Source organism: Halichoerus grypus, chromosome 7, assembly GCF_964656455.1.
Source record: "Halichoerus grypus chromosome 7, mHalGry1.hap1.1, whole genome shotgun sequence".
Classification (NCBI taxonomy): Eukaryota; Metazoa; Chordata; class Mammalia; order Carnivora; family Phocidae; genus Halichoerus; species Halichoerus grypus.
In genome coordinates this window covers 43,429,986-43,456,989 of record NC_135718.1, presented here as the reverse complement: position 1 = coordinate 43,456,989, position 27,004 = coordinate 43,429,986, and the positions used below count along the sequence as shown (strand labels likewise).

The 27,004-nt window shown below is 38.3% G+C and overlaps 1 protein-coding gene across 11 annotated transcripts in view; it reads left to right on the top strand.

Moving 5' to 3' along the window:
* The window catches only part of CCSER2 (coiled-coil serine rich protein 2), a 191,255-nt gene extending 181,578 nt beyond the window's left edge, over window positions 1-9,677 (top strand). For 5 of the 11 annotated variants that reach the window (XM_036103961.2, XM_078077490.1, XM_078077494.1 and 2 more), the window contains one exon: window positions 8,323-9,677. In XM_036103961.2, coding sequence (XP_035959854.1) covers window positions 8,323-9,141 — 819 coding nt within the window. In that variant the 3' untranslated portion in view covers window positions 9,142-9,677. Of the gene's footprint in view, window positions 1-1,295; window positions 1,336-7,396; window positions 7,496-8,322 lie in introns of all 11 variants that reach the window. The other 6 variants (XM_078077492.1, XM_036103965.2, XM_036103964.2 and 3 more) reach the window with 4 other exon arrangements.
* The last annotated feature ends 17,327 nt before the right edge of the window (window positions 9,678-27,004 follow it).

Sequence of the window (27,004 nt, the reverse complement as noted above, 5' to 3'; positions counted from 1 at the left end):
TCCATTTTTGTAGCTAATTTCAAGGCTGTTTACTTTAGTCATTGGTTAATTGACTAGAAATGTGCATTAAACTCATGGTCCAGGAGGCTGTCCCATAAACTAGTTTCTCTGGGCACTTTGTAATTATGAGAAACACAGCAATGGCTGTTTTCTGCATAAGACTTTTATAACAACCTGCTCTGTATATTATGGAACTGTTTTGTTAGCTGTGTTTGTTGTACCATAATGCCTGCAGTATCGTACTCTGGATAAATATACCATGCATATTGGTCACAGCAATGGAATGGTACTATTATGATGTTTAGTTTTGTTTTCTGAACTACTCTGAATCCCAGAGGTTAAATGCTAATGGGTTCTGTGTCTTAGAGATAAAGACCTATGAAAATTAAGTATTCACACCGATTGTGCTTGGGTCGTAAACGCTTATTATTTAAGTCAATATTAATCAGTTTGATAGTTTTTAAAGAAGTTAACTGATCAACTTAGAAAGCCATTGAACTCCTTATCTCAGAATTTGTTTATATATAATTTCTGTTTATCAATCAGTTATCTTCTCTAAATTCTCTGAGATCTAGAGGCATCATTCTGAGATCTAGAGGAATAAGAGCATTCCTGGTTCCCAGAAAACTTTGGAAGTTGTGATTGGTTTCATGTGAATTACAGAGCAAAATTCTTTGAATCTAGTTATACTAGGGATCTAGTCATATCTTCTATCTTTATAGTGATGTGTGGAGCCTCGCTTATAATTTAGAACATCATATTTAAGACAGACACATACATGAAGATCAGATAATACTTTAATTGGTCTTTAATGCAGCAGTAGTAATAAAAGTGAACTAATATTGAATTGTATTTAGTTTATAATGTGCAAGGCTTTCTGAAATTATTAGAGAAATAATTTCTACTTGCTTTATAAGGGATTACTTGTGGCTAAACGTTTTTAGATCTTTGGAGTATGACTACTGTGTAAAAACCCTTTCAATATTTTATTTGGTAATATTCTTCAAATGATTCCTTTTAAGTGAGAAGTTTTACATATACTATTCTGTGGTTATGAATATTTATATTAACTTGCAAACCTCTTTAGCAAGAAAGTATAAATTTATTAAAAATGTTTTCATTTTACATAAATATACTAAATAAAATAATACTGCCTAGAAAAACACAACAAAAGCTAAGCAAATACTGTTGGCTGCTATACCCAGTCCTGGCAATTCCTTGGTGTTGTGTGTGGTCTCTGACACCATTGTCCTGTCTTTTTCTTGTCTCTGCTCTCCCATTATGCCATTGGCAAGGAGTTGAGAAGTTAGTCCATTACTTCTCTGACAAAGCGTGGTACAGTACAATTTCAGATTTTTTCCTACCACCTTCCTCATAGTCACTTTCTGTTTTTGTTTTTTTTCCAGTTTGCATGATGCATGTCAGAGCCTGCATGAAAATACAGGCATGTTACAGATGGCTCCGTTTCCATCTTCCTTTTAGCCTTTAAAATGTATTTAATAATAATAAACTTATATGTACCAAGAAAATAATTTTAAGTAATTCCTGTGCCTGCTATGCAGTAGCATTATTATGCTTTAGAACATTTCCTGCTTTCTACCTTACACACCTGGACATATTTTTCTCAGTCACGATTTGATGTTTCTAGCTGGCATCTTATTGTTGGTAACTCTAGAACAAAATGTTTACAGAAACTGCTATGAGTTTTTTCTTATGCTAATTCTAGAAATCTCTGAAATTGTAGGAAACAGTGAAGGTGAAGTTTTTCTCAGTGATGAGTGCTATTTTGCCTTTCCTTGTGTTCAGTGTATTTCCTCCAGTAGGTCACTTAGAACCATTTTTTTTCTCCTAAAATACTGCTGCATAGTGTGGCTTGAGTTTGGTGTCTGAGACTTAGCTTGTGTAGGATAGATCAGCTGAGAAAGACATAGGATATTATCCAGGAAAGTTAGTACCTGAATGTTGGTATTGAATTTGCCTATTAACTTTTTAAAATAATCATCCTGCTATACTGCATATTCTGGAAGTCTGTGAACTCATTGGAATTACCCAAATAACACAGAATGACAAAGTTTTAGTGCTGCATTTTAAATTCTGTCAGTTCAAATTCTGCCTTTACCATTTGCTAAAGTATGTGAATTTCAATATGTTACTTAATTTCTTTTAACCTCTGTTTACTCATCTACAAAAATAAGACCGTACTTTCCACTGAGGCTCTTGTGATAATTAGAGATCATGCATGCAAATTTAGTGTTTGGCTATTTAACCTTGGGAGAAGGGAAATGCTGTTCTCTCAGAGCCCAGAATATAGCATTTCTCAAGTATTTATAATGTGTCAGGCACTATATTAAGCACTTTGGTGTGCATGTTATCATTTATTATTTACAACAATTCAGTGAGGTATAAATACTGTTATTATCGTCATTTTATAAATTATGAAATTCCTTTTTTTTTTTAAGATTTTATATTACTTATTTGAGAGAGAGAGATAGCGAGAGGGAGCACCAGCAGGCTCCCTGTGGATGTGAGGCTTGATCCCAGACCCTTCCATCTCAGAGTAGTAAGATAATTTACCCAATATCTCACCAATAATAAGTGATGGAGTTAAAACTAAACCCAGATCAGTCTGATTCCAAAAGCTAAGTGATTCAGTATTGTATGTATTGTACTAGCTCCTCCATATAGCCGTATATAAATTCCTTCTATACTTTAAAGTGCCTTGCATGTCCTAGCTCTGTTTTATCTTCAGGAAGGTACTTAAGGAACCTTGACTTCTGTATCATATCAAACATGCCTGCTATAGATTTAAAACACTTAAGATATAACTGACATTACTGAAATACTTATTCGAAGCCTAGAAAGCTCTTATTCTATAGCAACTAGTTTATTATACTGCTATAAAACTTGCCCCTTTTTTTCAAAACCCAGTTACAAAAGGACCATGGGTTGAATTCATCATTCTCACACCTTTTAATAATCATAGGTGACATTTATTGAGCACTTTTGATGACTAGGAGGTCCTATGCTACGTGTTTTACATGTATAATCATATTTAATTATTAGGATTAGAAATGGAAAATAGTTGAATGTTTGTTAAGACAGTTTTCCAACTTATTTCATCCAGAAATACCGATCTTCAGGTAAAAAATATTTGTAGCTTAGCTAGTAGGTCATGGGAGGTGCTATGTTCTAGTTAACTTACAATTCTTCCTGCTGCCCTTCTAAACATTAATCATTATGCTAACCCCAAACTTATTTAGAGAAGACTTTTTTTTCTGTTATAAGATTTCTTTTTCATCAGTGTTATTTTTTAAACTTGTTTTTATTTGGTTATTAGTGCTGTATCACTGACCTAATAGGGAAGTATCATTTTGATTATTTATTACCAAAGAAGCAATTTTGTAATATACCACTTACTAATTTCATTTATTTATTAATTTATCTAGAAAATATATATTTAATCCCTACTATGTGCCAAATACTAGGCATACCAACTACAACAACAAATAAAGCATGGTACACTCCTGTAAGGAGCCCATGTCTCTGGTTATCTTTGTAAGCAGCCCAAAATAGACATTTAAGATTATTTTTGAAGATCCTACCAATCCCCTGCACAGTTACCCAGTGTGCCCCTGGCTCCCTTGACCTTGATACCTGTAACCATTGTTTCTGAGAATTCTCAGAATGGTGCGCTGAGGTATTTGTATCTAACTAAATAAAGTAAGACATGAAATCACTGAGTCTAGTTAGAAGAACTTAGTTCTTCAAACCTGGGGATGTGTCCACATTTTGAAACTTCAGTAACCAACCATTCTGTAAGTTGCAAGGATGGAGTACTAAAGCTCTACTTATTTGTGACTACAGGATATTTCCAGAAGTCTGCCCCACCCCCCAGTAGGTGGTGGGATTCCTTTTGCCCTCTGAGTCTTTTGGGCTGCTGAGGCTCTGAAATGAATGGGCTGGTGGGCAACTTTTTTGGATACAGATTATTACCTCATCATCCATCTCCAAAGCAAGAAACCTGTAACTCATCTTGAATTCCTTCCAAACAGCTGCTTACCTAACCACCATTTAAAAAATCTCTTTCAATCCTTTCCAGTTTTTCTTTCAGTGTATTAATTTTAGACCCTTATAATTTATCATCTGGGTTATTAGCAATAGCATACTGCCTGGCTATTCTGCTTATAATCACCCTTCCTGTACGTTCCTCACTAATTCCACCAAAATAACATTGTAAAATACGCATTGGATCTTAGAATTCCTCTGTTTAAAATTTATCTGCCATCATCTGTTGCATAAAGTCGAACCACTTAACCTGATATGAGTTTATTTATGAGCTGGCCCTTTGCCTATGCTTTCCCACCAACACTGTGATCTCCAAATTCAGTCTAACAGTTTGAAGTTACTAGAACATACCATATTCTTTTTTTGCCTTTGTGCTTAGCATGTACTGGTGCTCTACCCTGAATGTTCTTCCCTTCTTGTCTACTTGGCAAACTCTTAACTCACCTTAAAACTCAGTTCAGATGTTTGTGATTCTTGGATGCCTTCTATGACCTCTATAATCAGGCATATTTTTTCTTTTTGTTCTCATATGTTGTTATGCTTGAGACATGGTCTCGTCATTTGTTTACCTATCTCCCTCGCTAGATCTCTAGGTTCCATAGGAACAGCATTGTAATTCAGCTCCCTATTTTTCTATACCTAGTACAATGCATGATATATTGTAGACCTTTAAAAAAAATGAATGGTCTTCGATGTTCCTTCCTATTAGTCTTATTATTGGTGAGAATATGGAGTCTTTTTTATTTATTTCTTTGGAATTCATTCTAAAGGTGTCTGAGGGCATAGAAGCAGTAATAAATGTGGGCAGGAAGAATTGTTAATAACTTGCCTTTTGTTAATACAGTTGAGTGCTTAGAATTTGGAGGAAATAGTGCTGCAAGCAACAAGCTATCCAAACCCATCTTTGCTTTGTTTACTAGAGGTTAAGAGGCAGCTTGTTGTTTAACTCGCCAGCAGGTAACTAATGACAATTCAGTCCTTCATGGGCATCCAATTCTACACAGTCATCCACCTTTAGGAGAAGTCATTTTCTTGGTCCTCACTACTGCAGTCATTTCTTCATCTTCTTTGAGAGACTTTTTTCTTATGGTAATAGAATTGATTTCAAAACTAGTTTCCAAATAAATAATAAAACAGGGCATTTATTTGGGGATAGGGAAATTAGCTCACACCACTAAAATTAACTTTTAATAAAAATGCAAAATCTGCATTATTTATAAAGCACTTAGAAACCACTAATCTATTCACTGTAGTTAAGTGATAGGCATCTTTTATATAATTGTTCAACCTAACTCCTCTCAGAAGACTCAAAATTTTATTATTTTTAAAAACCTGATTATGGGGCGCCTGGGTGGCTCAGGCGGTTGAGTGTCTGCCTTCGGCTCAGGTCATGATCCCAAGGTCCTGGGATCAAGCCCCGTCAGGCTCTCTGCTCAGCGGGGAGTCTGCTTCCCCCTCTGCCTCTGCCTACCACTCCCCCTGCGTGTGCTCTCTCCCTTTCTCAAATAAATAAATAAAATCTTTAAAAAATAAAAAAATTAAAACCTGATTATTTCCTAATTCTTTAATACTTGATATGGGGCTTTATTGCATTTAATACATGCAGCACATCTTCCTGCTGTACTTCCATTTAGTTCTCTGATAAGCAGGAGTCAGTTGGGTAATAAAAGGACAGTAGTCCCCCCAGCCTTATCCATGGTTTTGCTTTCTGTGGTTTCGGTTACCTGCTGTTGACTGCCACCTGGAAGCAGATGATTGTCCTTCTGACATATTGTCAGAAGATCAATAGTAGTCTTAATGCTGTGTCACAATTCCTACATCATTCACCTCATTATGTAGGCCTTTCATCATCTCACATCATAAGAAGAAGGGTGAACACAGTACAATAAGGTATTTTGAGAGAGACCACATTCACATAACTTTTATTACAGTTATTGTTACAATTGTTCTCTTTTATTATTAGTAATTGTTGTTAATCTCTTACTGTGCCCAATTTATAAATTAAACTTTATCATAGGTATGTACGTATAGGGAAAAACATAGTAAATATAGGGTTCATTACTATCTGCGGTTTCAGGCACCCACTGGAGGTTTTGGAACATATTCCTGCAGATAAGGGGGGACTACTATAATCAGTGCAAATGGATAATTTATCTACAGTTCACAGTGCCCCTTTTCTGGAGGTTTGGTTATCTTAATGATAAGTTTATTACTTAATTAGGAAATCATACCTTTTTATGCTTTGAACTGATAGCACGTGTTGATACCTTTTTTCCTTACTAGCAATAGGCATATTACAGTAATTTTAAATTGTTATATTTTCAAAGGTCTTAAGTTGCTTTATGATTTTTTTTATTCAAGATTAGAGTATCTTTTGGTATTTTTGAAGGTTTTGAAAAGATAGGAAAAGGGAAAGTAAATCCCCATTTCAATCAACCATTTGGTGCTGCACCTTTCCCTTTGGTTGCTTTTTTTCCTTTTAGTAGTTTTTGGTTTGCTTAATATGGTCCTGCTCTATATTTTTATTAATCTTTCTAAAATGTATGATCACTTTGGCACTGTCATTTTTTTCTAGGGAATCCCAGCTGATTGTCATTACCTAGTGATTTTAGTACCTTCCTTCTTGAAAGATAGTTTATTCATCTCTGTGGTGATTTATTGTGAAAATGCCCACTGGACTTTAAAGTTTAGAACATTTAGCTTGAAGCAGAAACTGAGATGGCTTATTTGTTTTAAATATTCTAAAATAAGAGTTAATGTAACATATTCTATATGAATTTTGAGTAGTCATTGTCTTAATTTTACTATTTTTTTGAATAACCAGTTGACCATATACCGTCCTGGCCAGCCATCCCTCTACAAGTCATTAAACTTTGCTCTCAGTCATCTGCCATAATTGGCCTGACTCCTGGCCGCAGCAGCCATAATTAGTACTGGTCAAGGAGGTGAAAAAGTGACAAAACGTGAATGATGCAGTATAAATAGATTTGCCCCTTTTGTTGGAGAAATTAGAGATACTGCGTAGATTTATTTGTGGATTAGTGTAGCAAAAAAAAAGTTATTTTATTAGTAAAAGCTGACCCTTTAAAGTCTGTGTTTCAAAGCCCTTTGGCAAACATTTTTATATTTTCGGCCCACATTATTTAATAGAAAATTATGTGTATTTGTGTTTATACATTGATAACAACCTCCCCTGTAATAGGACATGACCAGTAGGCTCTGCCCCATATACTCTACTATCTGGGCCATTGAAAGATAACTTTAATGTTCATATTTCTTTACCGACTACCCAAGAGTAATAGAAGTTGCATGTTTCCTCTGATTTATATAGCATATAATCACACAGTGAGCTCCAGAGAAGTGTGTGTGAGGCACATTGGCCTGAAGAATTTTGTTATTGTAGGCTTCTCAGCTTTAGTTCAAGTTACAGGTAATTTCACATTCGTTTTACTCTCAGTTGTTATTCAGAAAAGCTGATTATTTTAAATCTTAAATGAATGTTCACTCTTGGGCAGGGTAACTGTTTTCCATTTACCAAAACCTTAGTTGATCCCTCATACGGCAGTGAGACAGAACAAATAAGCTGTGAAAACATTTTATTCTGAAACTTTTCAACAAGAATGTTAAAGGTAGGTTAGTATTAGCTAAATGTTTTGACCTATTTTTGAGTAATTAGAATTTCACATCAAGGGAGAATATAATCAATCTAAGCCTTGTTTATCTGCTGGTAATTTTAACTCTTGATAGAAGTACAGCACCTTGACACTTTTAAATTAATACTTTCTCTAGCCAAGTGTGATAAAATGTTATACATCTTTCCTTTTAAAAAAAAAAAAGTATTTAAAATGGGTAATATTCTGAATGATCACAGTTTTTATCTGTGCTTTTTGAAGATTAAATCAAAGTGCTATAGAAATCATTCTATCAAGCTATCTTACATATAAAGTTTTAAAAAATGAATCAAGGCAGGAAATCTTTTTTCTACAATAAATAAGTACTTTAAGATTTTTCTTTTCCCGTTTGATTTCGAATCTTGTTTAGTGTTTACTGCCTGTATCATTTTTTGTTTGCATTATCACTCTTGTATGTGTCTCATGAATTCACTTGAATATTGCAGTTTATTTTTTTATTAAAAAAACCCCACATACTTTTCATATTAAAACATAAGTATCAACACAGCCTAATTGGAACTTATATAACTTCTGGGTGGCATTTGTAAAATGAATTGTTGCTTAATGTTGTTTTTAATTTTAATAGCCTCAAGTACTACAGCCTTCCAGCAGCCTTCCCAGACCCACAGACCACGCCCAGGGAAAACTAATAAAGCCGCAGCATATCGAGGCCCACAGTGAATGCACAATCCAGGACATACAGCAGGGCGTTGCACATCTGGATGAGAGCTTTACACATGGCTTACAACAAGAAAGCAGCTATGGTCTGGAAGACCGGCCTTTTTCTTCAAGCCCACAATTCGCTGAGGATGTGGCTAAGAATACATCTTCTGAAGCAAACTTGAACATGACCACGAATGCTCAAGAGCCTTATCATTCGGCAAATAATCAAATTAGTGACATGCAATTTGTACCTTCTTCCCTTCAGACGCTTCCCCAGTCAAGTACAGTAGACCATACTAAGAGAGTTGGAAGAAATCAGTCTTCACTGGAGGGCTACACATCCCAGCCCAAGTCCTTACCGCTTTTTAAGCCATCCATCTCAAATTCTTTGGTACCTCCTCCAGTTTCTGAATCATCTCCAAGTAGGACTCCCACTTATAAAAAGTCACCAATAATCACACCATGGAATTCATCAAAACTTCAGCCAACATCTAGTCAAACAAATCTTGCAAGCAATCCAAATCCAAAAGCATCTAAGCTCCGTCCCCCTTCTGGCTCTTTCAGACAAAAACAAATAAGCAGCTCCCAACTAGAGCCTCAAAACTTCCAGGCCAAGACAAGCATCCCAAGGCCTCTAACAAGAAGAAAAGAAATCATGCAGAATCTGAACGGTAATTTGAATTCTGGGGATTGTTTGGCTTCTAATCGATACTCCCGTCTTCCTAAACCAAAGATACATTAAGTGCACAGCCATCACCTGCCAATTTGTTTTTTAAAAAAACAATCTGTTCTGTAATAGCTTTATGTGCAGTTTGCTACCATGATGAAGGTTTCATTGAAAGCTTGCAAATCTTAAAATTAAAATGTGGAAGCTTCTAATAGTTTGGCTCTTCCATTTTATATCCTGGTTGAAGTACACAGCATTTGAGCATATTTGTCTCAGGTAAACACAAAAGTTTGCTTACCCATTTCAGAGACCTACAGAAGGCTCTAATCATGTTATCCATCCCTCTGCACATCAGAAAGTTCATAATATTCCACTTAGCAGGCAAGAAAAGTGCTTTGTTCATTTAGTCCTTTTAAGGTCTGTATTAAATGTGGTTCTTAGAGCCTCACCCTTTTTCACTTGTCCCTCCTGTGAATATGGTTACTGTTTTAACTGAAGATATGGTGATAATTGAAGATGGTAGACTGTAAGTAAAATTCTGGCCAGTGCTTTGTGTATTCAAAAGGTCTATGCAAAAGCTTTGTGATGAATAAAAGAGATCAGGCTTTTAATGGGAAGTCTATGTAAGTTTTATTTTTCCTTGCTAGGATCAGCCAGTTAGTCACAGTATTTATTTATTTACCACATAAAGAAACATAAAGATGTTTCATGTGATATAAAAACCAATTATATGTTGCTTTAGCATCTTGTTTTGCATGTGTGTGAGTACACACACAGACGCACACGCGCGTGCGCACACACACGCACACACACCCTCCCACCCCATTTGTATTTGTTTTTGCTACTCCATAAATTTTGGAAAGCTTGGGTTACATCTTGAAGTCTGTACCTAAAGATGTATTCATTTTGTAACATGTGTTGTTGGTGCTAGAGTTTTGCTGGTAATTGTTTTGAACCCTGTAGGCTTACGGATCCATGATAGCTGTTTTAAGGTTCCACAGCTTATATTTTAAATTAAGTCTTTATTATAATATTTATATTTATTGACTTTCTGCTAATATCTGAAGACTGGAATAATGGACTTGAAATGTTTGCACAAACCTTTGATGAGCTATAAATACCCCACAGAATAGGGATTGAAACTATTTTCTATAGCAAAACAGTTAAAATATTTTGAGAATAATTATAAACTTAAGTAAGACTATCTTGAGAAAGCTGGAATTCTTAATAGTTTTGTTTTTCTGAGTTTTCCAGGTTTCCCTTTTATGTTAGTGTGTTTGGCCGTTTCTTGAGAAGTAGATTTGGGATGAAAAATAGAATTGGAGAGGGACATTGTGTTTTACTAAAAGGTATTAAAAGCTATCCTAATGTTCTAGGAAGGTAGCTGGGGAACCGCCAAGGGACCATATACACCAACCCAATCATGCTGCAGGCCACTCATCAGATGGTTCAGTAAATTTGCCCTCTGTTCTCCCAAATCATGTCATCTTTAGGCTGTTCACCTGTTGCTGCTTTAATTAGAATTAATGTTTTTCAGATAGCCTTTTACAAAGTCAATTTTTGTTGTGATCAGCTGACCAAAACTGTATCATAAGGGATTATGACCAAAAAGTTAGTCACTCAAAGTTCCAGGGATTTCATTTTAAAAATGTACACTGGTGAAATTGCCCCTTTTAAGAAAAACAACAGCAAGTGCTTTAGTGGAAATTTCGAAGAGCTGTTTACTGTCATTTTGATGTACTCTTCCCTTACCTACCAGAAGACCATTCGAGTGAATTTGCCATTCACTGGATACAAAAACCATTCTTGGATTTGGTAACAGGTGAGCAACACAAATCTAGTACCATAGTCTCATTCAACAGAGAAGCACTAAAGTTCAGAAAGATTTTCACATAGTCCAGATATTGTTAGTGTAAAGTACTCAGATATATCAGCAAAGCTATTCTTTGTTCATAGAGACAAGAAGTGATGGCTGGCAGCTGTAAGTGGGTCATGTGGTGTGTCATCTTGAAGAAGAAAGAAAACTGATCTCATATATTGCAAATGGAATGTTATCACACTACATTTTCCTAAAGTAAACATTGACGAATTGGTTTTGGTTTATTTAGAAGTTGGTGTAGACTCTTGTGAAACATTATTTACAAGTAGTCCTTTAATGGAAAAATTCAAAGCTTTTTATTTATTTTTGACCCCCTAGTCTGAGGGAAATATCTTTGTTATATAAAAATGTTGACTCCTGCAATTTGTTTATTCCAGTCTTTTTCCTGCTCTATTTTTTCTCCCTGATGAATTTACAGAAATATTAACCCATGAGTTTATTAACTTCTCTGTGCTTTTGTTGAGCCTCAGTCTTGGCTCAGCAATATAGTTATGAAGGATAATATATTTAAGAGAAAAAATCCAGGATGCTTGTACAAAACAAGATTTGCCTGCAGTTTGCTTTTAAAAACTGCATGAATATTTCTTTAAAAACTGCTCCATAGTAATTAAGTCAGAAATGAGGTGAGGATGTAACTCACCTGAATAATCAGGGATCACTCTCAGATTTGGCTTGATCTCTGTTTAGTGCTTCTATAAGTCAACTCTGTGCCAAATCCTCCTCTACGGGAACTCAGATCACTTTTTTTCTGAGTTCTTGTGATTTCGGTGAAGATGGCTGCAGTATATGAATTGTAAATCCTGAAGAAAAAGTTTTGTGGGGGTTGATTAAGTTTCACATTTGTGAATGAGAAAAGTAATAGAGCATGTAGAATTAGACATTCGGCTGTTGATAGAATGGATGTATATCAAATTCTTTAGAGAAGGCTTGGCCTAAGGAGTTAATCAATACAGGTGCAGATGATTTTAAGGCATTAAACAAAGGATTATATAGTTATATCATTTAGAATGTTCCTAATAACTGAGACCCTCTAGCATTTTTCTTTTGGAGTCTCATTTTAATTTGTGCAATATTTTCAGGCATATAAACTACTGTTCATTGTATTTATATAGATGTTAGGGAACTTAGTAAGTATTTTAACAAGTAAAAATCTGAATAATGAGAGAAAGTATCAGATTTGCACTTTAAATAAGCTTAATTGCTTGGAGTTGTGCCTGAAATATCGAAATGCCTCTTGGGCGTGGCTTTGTTGTTGAAATGAATTTCTCTATAATTGTTGCTGTTTGAAGTACAGCCTTTCACAGAATTATATCCTCAGCATGTCACTTTACTCATTAAAGCACTAAGTTCTTTGAATGTTTCATGGTACCCTTAAGTATTTTACTCAGTGTGTCAAAGAGGACATGATCGTCCGCCCCCCACCCCCCCATAGCTGTCACTTCTGGTCTTCCTGTAGGTGGTGGTTACAGACACAGAAGTGCACTTTTCATTTCTGAGCAGAGTTGTCATGATGGTTTCCTGGTCTCTGGGGCACTGACGATGTAATTGGAGTCACCAACTAGGCTTGCAATGAAGTTCAGTAAGACTGCAGCATAGTTTCAGTTTACTCCTCTCTTACACAGTAGTTTTCGTGTTTATACATTAGTTCAGGTGGTTATGTTTGCATGCCTATGCGCACATTTGAAAATTAATTATAGCTGTAATACAAATACCTGATGTTTTTCCTTGAGGATGATGGCCTTGCTATTTTTCTTAATTCTGATGCTTGAATTATATTTTCTAATTTTCTTTCCACACCTCCCTTCAATTTTTCTGCTGCAGCAATTTGAAAGAATACACTTGGATAAATGATTACGATGGTGGGTGCCAATCTACAACTATGCTATTAATTAAAGATACATCATATATTTTAACTGTGTTGGGGAAAAGCGACCCACTTTCTCCTCATTAGAGCGTCACCATAACAAAATAATACCGACCCTACGAATTTAAAGTCTCTAAGTCATTACTAACTAAAAACAAAAACACCACAGTCTTTAATACCTGCAGTATTGTTTTCCCCACTGATTTTAAAAACCAGAGTAAATACTGTATATTAGAATTTGCTTGTAAAATGAGTTATAAAAACTGGATGTAAAGTCTCCTGAAAATGTTGGCATAGTAAATAAAAATAAAGTTCATAATTATAAAAGTTTTCTTGTCCTCAGCACTGCCTTCCATAGTGTACTTTTTCTCGGATATATTTTTCTCCACAAAGATCCAAAATGCTCTTCATTTGGTTGATTTTCAAGCTGTCATTTTACACGCTCCCTTCTACACATGTGTCACACTCCAAGCCCTGATTAAGTAGGAGGTGAACAATAATTTAGTGTTTCCACAGACTCTGTAAGTGATCTAATACATCAGTTTCCATTTTAATCAAATGCCTGCTTTATCTCAGAAAAATAATTGGGATAATGGATAATTTTTACTTAAAATAATATTAGCACCTTGAGTGAGAATACTGCATACAAGAGGAAGACTTTGTAATTTTAATTATTTTTTTAGACATAACATATACAAAAAAAGCTTGAAGCAACAAGAGTGCTTAATGAAATTTTACATAGTTTTTAGGAACAAAAGGAACAGGGCATTTATAATTTTCCAATTTAACTATATGTGGTAATAATTATATAATGGGATATAAAAAGTTGATGCAGTGATATTAATTATTAATTCAAAATGGTTTTATAAATGTTGGAAAAAGAATGAAGGAAATTTCATTACTAATAAATTTAATAATGGCATTTACCACCTCTTAAGACATCTCTATCAGTTTTAAGGCCCTCTGAGTTACTAGCAAGTACTTTCTTAGTTAGATTAACTCTAAATTTTTCTTTTTTAGGCTGTTATCAAGTGTAGTAATTTCATTTGTTTCTCATGTTCATTCCACATTTTCCATTCTGAAAATTTTTTTTTTCCCCACAGAAAGACAAGTAGAAGTTGAATCTGACTTACGCTTCTACTAATGAGGTTTAAGTAATTTCTGTGGATGTCTTACGGATGTCAGTCCCTGTGCTAACTGCTGGGTGTTCTGAGGTTGAAGGCCACGTGGTCCCTGCCTCATGGAGCTTGAGGAGCTGCGGGTGGTTTTAACATCATGCCATCCTATTCAGGAATGCCCTATTTATCATCTTGTTTAGAACATAACAAGAAAACTCCTTTCCCCCTCATTTCATTTTATTCTGGGCTTTAACTGCCTTTTACTATTCACATCTTTGCTTCTGTATTAATTATTGGTTACATGCCTTCATTTCCCTTTGATAATCTGATTTGATTCCAGAACTCCTTCTTTAACCATATCAAATATTCTTAAATTCTCTGCCCTTTCTTTCTTATGTCATCAGTCAGGATTTAATTTTGAGGCTTCTAACTCTCTTAAACCACCTTCCCTTTTAGACCTTGGCCCATAGGATCTCATATTCTGAAGTCTGCCTTTAACATTCAGTTCATACAGTTCACATCCAGGCTTCATTTTCCTTCTGTCCCATTCTCGTATACATATAAAATCTAGTATGGCCTAGTTGATACTTTTGGTTACCTGCCATTTTTTGCTATGTGATCTGTGAGGAGAAATTTAGGTCATCTGGAAGAGCCTTTTCCTCATTCATGAATTCTTCCCCAAAAATCCTCAAATTAGCATCCATGTTTAAAAAAAAAAAAACAAAAGAAAAACAATTCCTCACAGGCCTTTCTCTGATTTTCCAACCATAGAAACGGTATTGCTGTTTTCCAGATTTGGGAGTATGACCTGTTATCTGATCTAATCCACACATACATTTATTCAGGCATACATTTTGAGTATGAATAATGCTTCTTTGGTGATATTTTAGGTGATTATAGTTTTCTGCAAAAGTACATCTCAAATGTTCATCTGTTAAAGTGAAAGATACCAGCTTTTCTTTGATTCCTCCCAATAAATATTGTTAAAATGCTTGTTGTGTGCCAAACCCTGGATTTGATCTTGTAGGGGATGAATGAGACACGTTCCTGCCATGGAAGAGATCACATTACAGCAGAATAGATCCCCAAACGATGGAGGGCTACCTCCAGAACCATTCTCCCTTAACAAATGTGCATTTGTGTTAGAATTTTTCACTGAATTACAAGTAAAAATTAGATCATTATCACATATGTCATAGGTAATGATACATTCAACCAACTTGAGACCTTTTTAAGCACATGACTAGTTCAAAATACTTTTGAGTTCTAAGGAATTTTCATGACAAATTTTAGATGAAATGTTACATTTATGTAATGTAAATTAGAAGTAGTTTTCATGAATTGCAATGAAAAAAATAGGATCTTTGATGAATTATTAGTTCATGGTTTTTCGTAAGTTGTATCCCAGACTAACGCTGAGATGCAAACACATGTACTCTAAGCACCTTGCTACCTCAGTCCAGTTCAAAGAGCCAGGGTTAGACAGAGCTTAGAGGAGATGTTTGGGAATCAGCTTATGCCTGACCTGGGCAGCTCATCTCAGGACTCCCTGAGAACCCTGGACCTTGGTCTGACTGTTCTTCTAAAGGGAGCTTGGGCTGAGGGCAAGGGAATAAAGTACAGTGAACTCCTGCCTTTCAGAACTCCCCAAGAATCTGAGAAGCCGAGGAGACCGTGGATTTATAATCATTTGTGAATGTTGCAAAAAGCATTACTTAAGTTGCAGAATGGACCAACCACAGACAAAACTACAATGAAACATGAAAACTTGACCTTTGCTAGAGTGAGGCAAAATAGAATGGCAGGCCATTTATATACCTTTGTACACAAAGATCTATTTAAAAGAATGGAAAATAAGAAATTTCTGATGGGTGATTAGATTATTCACATATGAAGGGTTCTAGAGGGGAGGGGGTGGGAGGATGGGTTAGCCTCGTGATGGATATTAAAGAGGGCACGTACTGCATGGAGCACTGGGTGTTATATGCAAACAATCATGGAACACTACATCAAAAACTAATGATGTATGGTGATTAATAAAAAAAGTAAAAAAAATCCCACTTCATCATAGTAAAAAAAAAAAAATCCATTATGAAAATAATTATATGGTCTCTTAGTGTCTTAAAGAATATTTACTCAAGTGTTCACATTATAACATTTACTCAAAGTATTCACACCATAACTGGGACAAAAGCAAAATAACAAAGCTGTGAATGCAGTACAATCCCAATATGTATGTTCTTATAAATACCTAGACAAAAGAACAGTAGTTAAGAATAGTGATAGAATTATGGGTGGTTTGGGGCGCCTGGGTGGCTCAGTCGTTAAGCGTCTGCCTTTGGCTCAGCTCATGGTCCCAGGGTCCTGGGATCGAGCCCCACATCAGGCTTCCTGCTCGGTGGGAAGCCTGCTTCTCCCTCTCCCACTCCCCCTGCTTGTGTTCCCTCTCTCGCTCTGTCTCTCTCTGTCAAATAAATGAAATCTTAAAAAAAAAAAAGAAAAAGAATTATGGGTGGTTTTATTTTTTAATCTTCATCTTATATATTTTCTATGTTTTTAAATTAAGAGACTGTGCTCTTAGAAAAAGGGTTTTTTGTTTGTTTTAACTAGCAAGGTCATTTCTATTGCCTAGGCAGCATTTGTAAAGCACCTGGCACAAAGGCAATCACTAATTGATCCTCCTTACTCCAAACCCCCACTTCCCCTAAAACACACACACTACTTTGAGCCGAGAAAAAAAAGTTTTATGGAAAGGGAGAGTTGGGTCACCTTGTCCTTAGGAATTTCTGACTTTACTCATGGCTATCATCACAATCCTATAGTCCTCATTTAAGTTTTGAACCCAGAAATAGACCTAGAGCCTTCCCTGAGCCCAGCTGACTTGGGCTATGACTTAGTAAAATTAAGGAGGACAGGAATCCTCAGTGCAGGCAGGCTTCCTCCAAGCTCCTGGTGCTGCCTGGTCTGCTTACTCATCCTTCAGCGTTCCATCTTCTTGTCCAGCCTTTTCTGTTTCCACTGGGTTTGCACACACCTGAAAGCCGTCTCCTCAGCGGGAGCCCTCAACACGGAGCTGGTCCTCTCCACCACTCCTCTGGGACTGACACTCCTGCCTCTCTATCTGGTTACTGATACATTGTTACATGAGTAGACAAATGGAAGGTCAGGATAGGACCTGCAGAAAGAGTGACCGTGAATTTGAAAACCCCCAACCAATTGAGCTGAAGTTGGGAAAGGGTGAGGGATGGAATGGGGCATTTCAAGTTCTTTAAAATTTCTCTTATTAACTAGCAACAGCAAGTTAAAACATTTGAAATGGAAGATACTTAGTTTTCTAGGAACATGATATAATAGGATGTGAAATGTCACTAGTATGTCACAACATGGTCAAATTGGCCTCGGCTAAATTTTATTCCTGTGCCCCACCAGACTTACCTGGAGCAAGGACATGTTTGGGGCTATTGGACAGGAACTGGAAATGTTACTAAAATCCATGGCGTACAAAATTGTTGCATTTTCTTTAATGGTTACCTTTATTAACTATGTTGCCCCACTCAACAAAATGTGTAAAACACTAAAGAGGAAGGCACTCAAAAAAGATGTGGCAGGTAGTGATGATCCTTCCATGTAGGAGAGTCAGAGCCAAAAGAAAATGGCGGGAGCTTTGGAAGCCTCCCCTTCCCAGCCTCTGGGCCCATTGCCCTGGCGTAACCCTCAGTATCCCATCAGTATATTGGTCAGTATCCATTAGATCCAATTCCTTCTCACCTACCTGTTTAAGTCTACCTGCACCTGTCCCCGTCCTATGTCTCCTGTGCTCCTTTACACTTCCCTGGAGCAGGAAAAGATGTGTCCTGGGCTTCCTTCATCTCCCTGCAGGGTCCCCAGGCCCAGCAGTCTCTGGTTACAGGGGTACAGCCACGGAGGAGTGAGCCGTCTTTGTTCACAATGTCCTGTTATAGGATGATGTGTCAGCAAATTTTAAGTCACTTATGCAAAGACACAGCTAGTGGCAGATCTATTTGACACCAAGTGTAGTACAACTGCATCATTGTTTTACTCCATTTTGCATTCAGGTAATTGAGGTTGGCATCAGAGATAGGGCCTCTATCAGTGACAAAATACATTTCTCCTGAACTTGAATAGTTTACACACTTAGCATATACTAATTGGGCCTGGAGATATTCATCTTCTATCTACACCAACCCTTCTCCATGTAGTATTTTCTTATTAGTCATCAGTTTTATTTACAACCTCTCAAATGTGAGTGCCATGAGTGAAAATCTGTAGAGGTTGATTGATCCTTACCTGGGTCCCGCGGCATCATTAGGGCTGTTTGCTGTGGGATGTTAACTCTCCCTATATAACCGGACCTTCAGGGCTGGTATCATGCAATTGTATAGATTTTTAAAGTATGGTTCAGTGATGCTGGAAACCAGAACACACAAGTCTCAGGGCTTTGCCTGGCCCTGCTTTGGTTACAGACCCAAAGACTCATCTGATCAGTTCAGCTCTGGCTCTGCTGCCTCCTGTCTTGGCCAAACTTGGGCGAGCTCAAGAACAGTCCACCCAACTCTGCTTGTTCTGAGCCAAGGAGGAAGACCTCAGCCTTTTCGTATACCATTTATTTATGGTTTCCTTAACGTTAAGTTTTTACTGCAGTTTGGGGTGAGTAGGAAAATCTGCCTGAGTCCAGGTGCCCAGTGTTGAACAGCCCAGGGTCAGCTCACAGTTTCTTGCCCTAAGGAACACCACACAGCTGCACACTGTTGAGAAGTAGAACAGGAAAAGGGATCCCTAACAAGCAACCGGGTGAAAATCCAAGCATGTATTCATTCAGTGTGCAAAGAAACAGAATTCTTCCCATGACAACTGTGTCTCTTGTTATCAATACTTGGCTTTCTGTAGCTGGTGGCCCAACCTCACCCCCACTTCCCCAGTAGCTTCTAACTGCAAATGAAGTTACTAGACCAAGGATTGTGTTTTTCTGCCTTAGGAAATGGTAATTTTTCCTTTTATCTGAATAAGCCCCCCATGCTTAACTATTTTGTCCTTACGCCACTCAGCACTTGCAAATCATATGTGACAAGTTCAGCACTTCAAAGACAGGTGCCTTTGTGCCATGCGCATCCAATGTCTGATTCTCTGCAGAGCCTGAGAAGAGGGAATAGACGAGTGTTCAGAGTAGTGAGCTGTGCAGATCAGGGTGTGGGTGGCTTTGTGGGGAATGGGGCAAGGAGCTGTTCCTCCTCTTCTGCATGATGTGGGCAAGAAGACACAATGCTCTTTCTAGCCCCTTTTAATTCCTGCTGCCTACACTTTCTCGCTCCAGCTTCTGAGTGTTCCCAATATGCAAGAGGATTTTGCCCCAGCTTCCCTGAGTTCTTTGTATTTTATATTGATTAAGCATCTTTAAATAAGGTATCATTCCCCTGCCTGTCACACCTCCCCCTCCCAGAGTTGATACTCACTGGTAGGGAGATAAAGTAGGTTGTTTTTTCCCAAGCTGTGTGGCCTCACTTTACTTTATTTAAATGCTACTTGATCAAGGCATACTTTGCATATCATATAATTCACCCATTCCAAGCATACAAGTCAATGCTTTTTTTAAAATTTACCAGATCGTGCAACCCTCAGCATACATCAGTTTTAGAACATTTTCCTCACCCTGGTGAGATCCCATATGCTCATTTAATATTACTCCCTGCCCCCTGTCTTAAGCATCACTATTCTACTTTCTATCTCCATAAATTTGCCTTTTCTGGACTTTTTATATAAATGAAATCAAATAAGATATAGTCTCTTGGGTATAGTTTCTTCTACTTAGCATAATGTGTCAAGGTTCATCCAAGTCATAACATGAATCAGTTCATTCCTTTTTATTGCTAAATAACTTTCCATTTCATGGAAACACCACATTCAGCAGTTGACAGATACTGACATCGTTTCCAATTTGGGGTTACTGTGAATTGTGTTGTTAACAACAGTCATGTGTAAGTCTTTGCGTGGACATATGTTTTCATCTCTCTTTGGTAGATACATACCTTAAACAGTGGAATTGCTGGGCCATAGGACAAATTTTTGTTTAAACTACCAAACTGTTTTCCGAAGTTGCTGTACTATTTTATGTCCCTACCAGCAACGTATGAGGTTCTTATTTCTCCACATCCTTGACAACATTTGTTATTGTTTGTCTTTTATTATAACCACCCTACCAGGTGTGAAATGGTATCTCACTGTGGTTTTGCTTTGTGGTTTCCTAATGACTGCCGTGCTGAGCATCTTTTCGTGGGCTTTTTCACCATTCATAGATCTTCCTTGGTAAAATGTCTATTTAAATCTCTTGTCCTTTTTTTTTTTTTTGTAGGCTTGCTTATCTTATTATTGAGGTATGAGGATTCTATTCATATTCCAGGTACAAATCATTTACCAGATATGTGTTTTGCAGATATTTTCTCCCAATCTGCTGCTTGTCTTCATTTCAGGGGAATAATGTTTTTTGAAGTCCAAAAGCTTGCAATTTTAAAGAGATCAACTTTGTCAATTTTTAAAAATATATTGTTCTTTGGGTATCATATCTAAGAAATCTTGGCTTAATCTAAGGACTTGAAGATTTTCCCCTATGTCATCTTTTAAAAAGTTTTATTATTTTAGCTCTTACATTTAAGTCTGTGATTCATTTTGCGTTAATTTTTGTGTAGGGTGTGAGTTAAGATTTTAAAGTTTATCTTTTCATGTGTGGATACCCAATTGTCCCAGCTCCATTTGTTAAAAAGGCTATCCTTTACTCAGTGGATTGTCTTGGCACCTTTGTTGAAAATAAATTAACCATAAATACAAGTAATTTTTTTTGGACAGTCAACTCTCTTCTATAGTCTACGGATTCGTATGTCTGTTTTTTACAAGCCTTGCTTTTACCCTAACTATAACTTGATAATAAGTTTTGAAATTAGGAAGTTAAAGTTCTCCAAATTTGTTCTTTTTTAAAGGATTATTTTGACCTTTCATGTCCTCTTCTAATTCCATATATATTTTAGGATCATTTCGTCAAGTTCTGCAAAACAGCATGCTGGAATTTTGATAGGAATTGCATGCAATCTATTCAATTTGGGGAGAATAGTATTCTTAACACCATCGAGTCTTCTAATCCATGAACATGAGATATCTCTTCAGTTGTTTAGATCTTTTTTTTTTAAGATTGTATTTATTTAAGAGAGAGAGAGAGAGAGCATGAGTAGGGGGAGGGGCAGGGGGAGAGGGAGAAGCAGACTCCCTGCTGAGCAGGGAGCTCGATGCAGGGCTAGATCCCAGGACCCCGAGATCATGACCTGAGCCAAAAGCAGACACTTAACCGACTGAGCCACCCAGGCGCTCCTTAGACTTTTTAAAATTTCCCTTAGCAGTGTTTTATAATTTCCAGTGTCTAAGTCTTATACTTCTTTTGTTAAATTGATTCCTGTTTTTTATTCTTTTTAATACTATTGTGAAAGGAATTGCATTCTCAATTTCTTTTCAGATTATTCATTGTTCATATATAGAAATATAATTGATTTTTGTATCTTGATCTGGTATCCTACAACTTACTGTACTTATGTATTAGTTCTAATAGCACTTTTGTGGGTTCTATGGGATTTTCTACATATAGGGTCATGTCATCTGCAAAAAAAAAAAAAAAGAAACAGTTTTACTTATTCCTTTCCAATGTGGATGCCTTTTTCCTTCTCCTTGACTGATTGCATGGCCCTCTTGAGGCTGCTGCTGCTGTTGTGGGACACACTTGAGAGACTCCCTGTGGCCACGAACTCCTGCTGTGGTCTTTAGTGGCCTCGAGGACAGCAGCAATGAGTCAAGACAGCCTTCAACCTTTGGGGGGCAAGGAGGGTAAAGCCCGTGCTCTCTTTGTCAGAGGCCTGTCACACTGGCCCATGGAGCCAGGAAGCACATAAAGTGTGCGGGGCCTCTGGACGGACCTCTTAGTTTGGCATCTCCTGGTTCTGAGAGCCCGACTGAAGGCTTTAAGTATTTTATTCCTACTTCATTCCTCCAAACACACATTGCCGCAGGTGCTGACTGCTTAGGCCCCAAATGGTGGCCCTACATTGTAGTAAAATTCATCTTGTATTTTCCCTTATTGAAATATCCGGGATCTTAGAAATAAAGTATAGAGGCATTTGGGAAGCCGAGCGTGCAAGACTGTAGGGCCTATGGTTTTAGATACATGCTCCCCAAACAGAATATAGAGCCTCATGCCTGATACATATATGTTTTTTAACACAGTAAGAGGTATAGAGATGAGGAGTAGGGGGTGAGAGGAGGAGATTACTTTTCATGGGAACCAAGAAGCTTCAAGGAAGGTTAAGCTGCCTTCAGTGGGGTAGATTACAATGTCTGATGGGTACACTTTAAAGAAGGAATATTCAATTCTATAATTTGATTTTGTTTTCCAAATCAACTCCTTTTGCTGCGATATAAACAAAAAAATTAAATTCAACAAAGTCATCTTTGTTACTGAAAATTGCAGTAGATACAGTGAGTCTCAAAGGAAACATGGAATTGTAGGGGTTGCTGTAGTCCTGGTAGAGACTACACTGGGGAAATACCATTACTGTGGCCCCCAGTCTGGTGCCCAATGAGGAATCTCAGCACATAGTAAGACTTAATGTTTGTTGAGGGCTTTCTATTTGCAAGAATAGAGTTAAATGCTTTATAAATGCAACTGTTATAAATGAAGGACCCGTTTTGTTCAGTGTTGATGCTAGGTGAAATGGAAAATACAAAACACAGTCTGGCTACCAAAAATAATTTCACAGTAGTGTAAATTCTTTACTTGCCTTGGGAAAAACTACGATGGAATCCAAATACAAGGTCTTCACACAGCAACATTACTAAAGAGGTCTCTCCACCTGTCCAGCCCACTTCCTGCAAGCCTTCCCCACATTTGAGCCACTCTGAGCTATCTTTCTGCCCTGTTCACCAACACTGCGTCCCTCCACATCCGTCCTTACCCCAGGGCAACAGGGCCAGGAGCCAGTCCCACAGCCTCACACACAGAAGAGCCTACAGGCCAAATGGAGGCCCCATTTCAAACATCTTAGATATTCACAGGCACAGTAGTATAACCTTGGTGTCTAAGTAGGCACCGTGCCAAGCACTTTGATGGGTGCTTTTTGTGTTAATTATAATGATAAAAGGCAATACCCTGAATTCTGTGTGTGCCATTGTTCTAAGCACCTTATATACTGCCATGTAATTCTCAGAACAATCCTGAGGTAGGCGCTACTATCTCTGTTTTTCAGAGAGGAAGCTGAGGCTCAGAGAAGTTAAATAACCTACCTGAGACCTCACAGTTATTAAATGACAGAATAGAATTTAAAAGCAGGCCATCTGGTTCAGAGTCCTTGCAACTAATCCCAAGGCTATCCCCACTTCTCAAGCTGTATTTCATCTCAGTTCATTTTCACAATAGCCCTTCCTTCCTCACATGATAAACTGAGACGGGGTAATAAAGGTCACTCGCCCAAAGTCACACAGTTAGTAAATAGCAGAATAGTCCTGACGGGGCTGAAACCAATATAGTCTCTTACACAATGCTGCCATCTAGTGGTAAATTTGGAAACTTCCTTACCCATTTCACACCCTGCCCATTTCCAAGACTTCAAGGTTTCTTAAAATTTCAGAAGACAGAAACCCTGCAAAATCTCCAAAGTATTAAAATAAGAGTGAAAGCATAACTAGTTAATAATGGAGGTATTACAGAGGCGGTATCTTTGCACTGAGAACAGACCCAACTCTGAGTTTCCTAGTAGCCAAGGCAAAGAAGGAAATTTAAGTGTTCCATTGCACTCACCGCCCAAAAATAATAGATCAGTCGCAAGAGTTTGCCTGATCTTGGACCTTATCAGTCATTCAACAACAACAGTACTGAGAAACGCTGTCCATGTAGACATTCGTTAACTTGGAAAAGCCAACCTAGAGTTTCAGGGTAACAGGGGTGCCTGTTTGTATAGCAGCCCTGCCCATCTCCTCCTCCTCTCCCTGAGCCATTGCTCCCAGGATGGACATGCCCTGTGGAGGCTTTGACAAACTCTATCCACTCGGTCTTTCAGCCCCAGTCTCCCACATTTCAATACTTTAGGCTCAGTTATGTTTTGAAAGCAGCACTGAGGACTTGACCCCCGGGGTAGGACTTTGGAGAACAGCAGTAATGTTGCTCAGTTGTGCCCTGGGCTCCCAGAGTTGGACTCCCGACCTGCACAGTCCAGTGGGGTAGCCATGAGTCACATAGAAAGGCTGAGCATTTGAAATGTGGCTAGACTGAACTGAAATGTCCTGTAAGTATAAAATCCACACCAGATTTCATATTTAAAGAGGTAAAATATTTCATTAATAATTTTTATACCCATTACATTTTGAAATAAATTATTTCATATTAGGTTTTTAAAATATGTTATGAAACTTAATTTCACTTCTTTTTAAATTTTTAAATGTGTCCTCTAAAAAGTTTTAAATTACCTGCGTGGCTGGCATTGTATTTCTGTGAAACAGAGCAGGTCCAGACCATCTCCCCTCCCCTCCCTGGCTCCTACCAGAGGCCAGATGGACAAGGCACTGTGGTGGTCATGTGCAATGCCCAGGACCCCGGAAAATATTCTGTGCCATCAAGGGGAGGAACTTTGTCCTTGTCCTCTAAACACAAGCTGGTTCCAGAAAGGATTTTCAAGACCTTGATAGGAGCCACACCAAAGCTGGGTTAGATTTGGAGAACTCGGCTAAAATGTTCAGTACTCCCAAACAGCTTTGCTTTGCCAGTTGGGACATCTGGTTCGCTGTATGTGTACGCACAGTGCTGGGGAAGGGGAGTGTTGCCAGCCGTGGGAGAGGAGGAAGGGGAAAGCAGGTTTGTTTTTCTGGAGTCCAGAATGAACAACCTTGTGTACCTGAAGGGGGTCTCTCTTTTGTAAAGGGTTCCCCAGTCTCCAGGTATATATTGCTCAGTCCTCTGCAGGGTGTAGGCCTGGGGGCTAGGGTTTGCACTATACAGCTAAGGCAGGCTCTGATTTGCTACTACATCAGTTACAACTTTTTTTTTTTACTCATCAAGGTAGAATGTATTTCTCTTAATGGCATAGTCATACAACAGAACATTATACAGCAATGAACGATCTACAACCACATACAGCAATATGAATAAACTTCACATATATAATGCTAACTGAAAGAAACAGACACAAAAGAGTACAAACTATGTGCTTTCATTTATATAAGGACAAATATGGGTAAAAATAAATTATGCTATTAGGAGTGGTTTGTCTTGCAGGAACAGTGACTGCAAGAGGATATGTGTTCTTTTTTTGTTTTGTTTTGTTTTTATTTATCTCATTACTTTTTTAAAAATTTTATTTTATTATGTTATATAGTTACAACTTTCAGAAGCAAATCTCTGCAAATTTCCTTTGGGTTTTGAAAAGGCTAGAGGTGGGGAGATTCTAGCACACAACTTTCATAAGCTATCCAAGTCCCAAGTGCATACATTTTCAACCATGCAGGAACCACAAGTCTCCAATCACGAGCTCATCGTTGCTCTGATTCTATTTCTTCTGCATCACATATTACAATATTAAGAATCAGTTTCCCAAAAGTTTTAACAGCTTTTCTCTGTATCAATTATATGAATAACAAACTCTCACAGTCACATCAAGTGAATGTCAACAGATCCCAGGGCACCATGTTTGCATAATTACTAAAAGCAACAAAACTCCTTTAGAGACTTGTTGGAACACGACAGAGCACAGGTTTGGGAATCTAGCACAAAAATCTCAAAAATGGCACCAGGCTCTACTGTGTACCCTGGCACGATGGCCAGCACGTGAAGGCAACTTGTCCGCATGAGCTTCCTCAGACTTTCCGGTTTACTCCTAGTGCATCTGAGGTCACACACCAACTCTTAGGTAAGACACGGGTAGGACTGGCACTGCCCAGATCACTGGAGGGCTGTGTGTGCCTCCCACATGATGCCTCTTTCTTAAATATGAGTCACCGTATCAGAGGAGCATGGGGCCTTCTCCTGGGGCACAAACCTGGGAAGGGAGCGATGAGAAGCCCCGTGCTGAGGTACACAGGATTCACAGTGGGGCTTTGGTCCTTTGCTAAGTCTGAAATTCAGTGGGTAGATTTGACAGCCCGTCATAGTCTGTGGCAGGATGCTCCATAAGTAGGTAGCGTGCTGAGTAGGTAGGTAGGTGCTCAGTAAGTACTGCTGGATGGATGAAGGAAGCCGAGTGAGCTGTGCTCTGTCATGTTGCCCGATACTCTGGGCATTGCTTTTGAGCTGCCCTTAAATCTCCAGGGAAACCCTGGCGGGGCCTTGTACCCAGACCAGGGTAAAGCTGTCATGGGAGGGCGAAGTCCTTGGAGAACAAGAACCTTGGGATACAGGAGTGGGAGCTGTGCCACCTGGCAGCCCTCTCCTCAGGGGAATGCTCCTCAGGGGGTGGCTGTCCTAGGAGATCCAGTTTTGGCAAGTGCCTTCCAGTTTGAGAGGGGCTCCAGGGGGCCTGAGCCTGGGGTGGCCGGTTTCTGGGACCTGCGTTCCCAGGCACGGCCACAAGGGGGCTCGCGGCTCCCTCTCCTGAGCAGCTTCATCGTCCGTCTGGAGGGGGAGGGGAGGGAGAAAGGCCAGGCGGGATTTGGGGAGGGCGGTGGTCAGCGGTGTAGAGGAGGACTTCTCTTAGGGTCGCAGGAACCCTGTCTGAGGGCGGGATCTTCCTTGAGCATCTGAGGGGCCAGGCCACTGTGCCTGAGTTCTCTTCTGACTTTGTTTCCAAGGATGCCAAGGACAACCCGGAGGGGACTGCTCGCTGTTGGAGGGAGGATAATTCTTTACCCTTCAAGGTCTTCCAGCAGGATTAAGAATTAAATTTACATGAAACAGATTAACTGAAGGAAAAAAAAAGTTTTATTATGTGCTCACAGAGGCCCAATAATGAAATTGAGACCTAAAGTAATGACCAAGGCAGGCAATTTTTATATTTTTTAGACAGAGACAATAAATTTGGGAAGAATTGACAGGATAACGAA